The 3,805-nt window shown below is 36.5% G+C and overlaps 1 protein-coding gene across 1 annotated transcript; it reads left to right on the forward strand.

Moving 5' to 3' along the window:
• The first annotated feature begins 291 nt into the window (after positions 1-291).
• Positions 292-2,134, forward strand: LOC110786338 (F-box protein At4g22390-like). Its single transcript, XM_021990882.2, has one exon. The coding sequence runs from the start codon at positions 452-454 to the stop codon at positions 1,613-1,615; it is 1,164 nt and encodes a 387-aa protein (XP_021846574.1). The 5' UTR covers positions 292-451; the 3' UTR covers positions 1,616-2,134.
• Positions 2,135-3,805: the final 1,671 nt, after the last annotated feature.

Raw genomic sequence — 3,805 nt, forward strand, 5'->3', positions numbered from 1 at the left:
CCTGATATAACGTTATCCGTTTGAGTAACATAGATGTGGACGGTAACTGTATTTATTTCTATGCCTTAATGCATAATTTAGCTACACAGAGAATATTTTATACATTCATTTGTAGTTATAATATTGATATCACAACATAAAAACTAATTATTTTTTGTTGAACAAAATCAAGTTGACATTCTTGCAGGCAGTTAGTTATGCATTGCACGACAACCACAATTAGTTGTAAGAAATAACCTATTATTATAAACTAAATTACTATAATTAAGTTGAATACAGGAGTAGCTTTGATCAAATTGTTCAAACTTGCATCTTTCTTACAATATTCAATTATTCATCATAATAATTCAATCACCAAATTCCTCAAGAGTAAGCAACTAATTGTCCTTTGTCCTTCCTGCAATTCCCAAGAAACTAGTAATGGTCAAGTAGCAAGCAATCAAAGAACAACATGGAAAAATTTATGCAGCAAACTGTAGCTGATTTTTCAGACAATACAGGTCTTCCAGACCACCTAATAGTAAACCACATCCTCCCAAAATTACCGGTAAAACCTCTGATTCGTTTTAAATGTGTTTCAAAGTTGTGGCTTTCTACTATTTCTAGTCCTAAATTTGCAAAATCTCACCTCAATGTTTCCTCGTCTTTTCCCCTTCAATTACTCCTTCTTACTGATAATCCATTCAAGTCCATGTTATTACCTTATGACGAGTTCAACAATCTTAAAGAACCTGTTGAAATGGATTTAAATCTTGATGTGTGTGTACAGGAACACTTATCAGACTGTGAGTTTGCTGGTTCTTGTAATGGTTTAATTTCCTTTTGTGGTATAAATTCAGATGATGTACATTTCTTTTTTATTTGCAATCCTTCTCTGCCTCAACAACACCGCGAAATCATATTTCCGAGTTCTGAATACTCCCCTAAAGGTCATTGGTTTGGTTTTATACCATCAATTAATGAGTACAAGATAGTCGCGTTGTTGTTGTGTCATGGTAATAATAACAATGAATCTTCGTTACATTTTTATGTGTTTTCATTAAGCACTGGAAAATGGAAAAGAATATACGATCTTGATGACTTTTTTACCGTCTATGAAACAATAAGCTGTGGTGAGACCGCGATGATTAATGATGTTCTGTATTGGTCTCTCCGATTTCCTGATAGTACGGATGGACCTAAACGCGTTATTGGGTTTGATTTAGTTAATGAAAAAATGAAACAATTCCCTTGGATGGATTGGTTAAGTGACTACAGTTGTGCAGAGTTTTTCATAATGAATGGGTGTTTGTCATTACGATGCAACCGGTCAAGCGATGGTGTTTCTGATGTTTGGACGTTGAAACAATACGATGACTGGAGTTCTTGGGAGAAATTGTTTTCTATCCATGTTCCAGTCATGAATGTTTTAAGCATCACTCCCACAGGCAAGTTTTTGATACAACAATATTCCACGCACCAAAATATGAAACAGATCATGATGATTGACCCAAGTAAGGATGATCAAGAACAAATCCAAGGGAATACTTATTGTCCTGGTGAAGTAAACATTTGGGACGCGGTAACTTATGTTGAGAGTCTTATTTCGCCTTTTGAAACAAATCAAGTCCACTAATTAATGGGGAAGTTAAGACTGAAGTTTGATCATATGGTCATTGTTTTAGTGTTAATGTGGGTGGGCTAGCTAATAGCTATGTATGTTTTAATTCTTCTATGTACGTAGTATTAGGTTTTCTTCACAGTGTAATGTTCTTGTTTTTTTTTTTTTTGATAGTGAAATGTTCTTCACTGTTCTTGTTCGAATATTTTTGGCTGGGTTTTCGGCTTTCTATAATTGTTGTATTGCTTGTATTTCAGAAACTAGTTTAGACTCAAAATCTTTTGATCGTAAACTACTACTAAGCATGTAAGCATTCACGCGCGGAGTATGTCGATCTTAATTGTGCGACAGAAAGCCTTCTCATCAAATCATTTCATTGTATTCTTGATGCAGATTGACAGGACGACTCAGGGTCTCTAATGTTATGTAACGTGAATGCTTTTGAGACTTAAATGGTTAGACCTCGATTAGATATTTCTTTGTAAAATTAATGTAAGCAAATTTCATGGTGGTGGATGGAAATCGATAGTGACATTTGGCTTAATCTTTGCTTTTCTTGTATTACAAATTCCTTAATTTCAACCAAATAAGTTAAGCACACTTCCTAGAAATTTAATACAAAGTGCATGGTTATTTTTGGTTGTACCCCTATCCAAAACGAACATTTACTATTTTGAAAATGAACATTTATTTATTTATTTGACAATGAACATTTACTATTCCAGAAATGAACATTTAGGAACGTTGGAAATGAACATTTATTTATTTATATAGAAATGAACATTTATCTACTCATTCGAATATGAACGTTTATCTAATTATTTGGCAATCCTCATTTATTCAACCAATTTAGAAATGAACATTTATCTACTGATTGTGAAATGAATAGTTACTAATTTTAAAATGAACTTAGTTATTGCATTACTATGTTATTACGTTGTACATATATTTACACATATTGAGCAATTAAAACATGTCAAATAGCATATTTTACCAAAAAAATTCAACATTTTAGGCATTAATTATGTAAGGGAATACAGTTAAACATAATAACATGTGCGGAAACAATCCCCAAAGCCAGGAAGCATGTATAAACCACAGATTAAGCAGACTTATGTTTGAAGCGTGTTTTCCACAAATTGTCAACGAACACGAACTTAGAACTCCAGTTGTCGTTCCTCTACTTGGTTCACTGACACGATCAGATCCGTCTTGATTATCGTAGCTTAGACAATCGATCAAGAGTTTGTGCTTTTGGGATGAACACACTTTGGAGGCACAGAAAGAATTAGGGTTCTCTGTTTTTCTCCTAGGGTTGTGTGACTGAATAGTGTTATGTTGGAAAAGTGGTTAGGAGGTTATTTTCATAACCTTACTAACCGACCAAGCCATAAGGCAAGGCCGGCCAGCATCATCCGCGCAAGCCCACATGCTCACAGCCATACAGGCGCTGGGCCTTGGGCCGCGCTGTGTGCGCTGCTGCTGCTGCTGTACCTTGCGTGTGCGCGCGCCCAGCCAAGGCATGGGCCTTGCGCGCTGGCTCTCTGCTACCCCCGGTGGGCCTTGCGCGCTTGCGCGCCTTGGCTCGTTGGGCTGGCAACGTTGCCCCTTTCGTATCCACGATTAAATATGTTTCCGATATATTATTTATCGTTTCGTATACGACGAATCACCGTCGTATGATACGATTTATTCGTTTCGCCTAGCTTGCGAATATTCGCGATACGATATACGATTCCGATGCAAGACCGTATCGTATAATACGTTTTCCAACTAATTCCCGAAAAGCTATTAAATGAATTTCCGATTCATTTAATCCGGTGATCTGTTACGTGTCATTGGTGTGACCTTGTAGGTTCAGTCAAGAGTAAGCTGTGAGTTTAATATTCATTAGAACTCAGTGATCGGAAGCATTGCTCCAGCTAGCTGTTCCGATCACTTGATCTCACTGAATTAATTGTTCGCAATTAATCTGAACCTTGGTATTAGACTTAATGCACCTTGGGTGAAGGACATATTTCCTTCAGTCTCCCACTTGTCATTCAGACAAGTGTGCATTCACATTCCTTTGTCGCTTAGTGTTACTTACTGAACATAAGGTAAGATCTAAGCCATCCTTATTAGGTCCAGAAGTGTTTCTCGGATTACAGAGTTCAACTGTCAAACTTTTGCAGAAGGTTAAGCCTTAACCAATCTGAGCACGGC

This window comes from Spinacia oleracea, chromosome 6, assembly GCF_020520425.1.
Source record: "Spinacia oleracea cultivar Varoflay chromosome 6, BTI_SOV_V1, whole genome shotgun sequence".
NCBI lineage: Eukaryota > Viridiplantae > Streptophyta > Magnoliopsida > Caryophyllales > Amaranthaceae > Spinacia > Spinacia oleracea.

What these genes read in the sequence shown, in the direction of transcription:
- LOC110786338 (XM_021990882.2), top strand. Translation starts at nt 452, where the DNA reads ATGGAAAAATTTATGCAGCAAACTGTAGCTGATTTTTCAGACAATACA.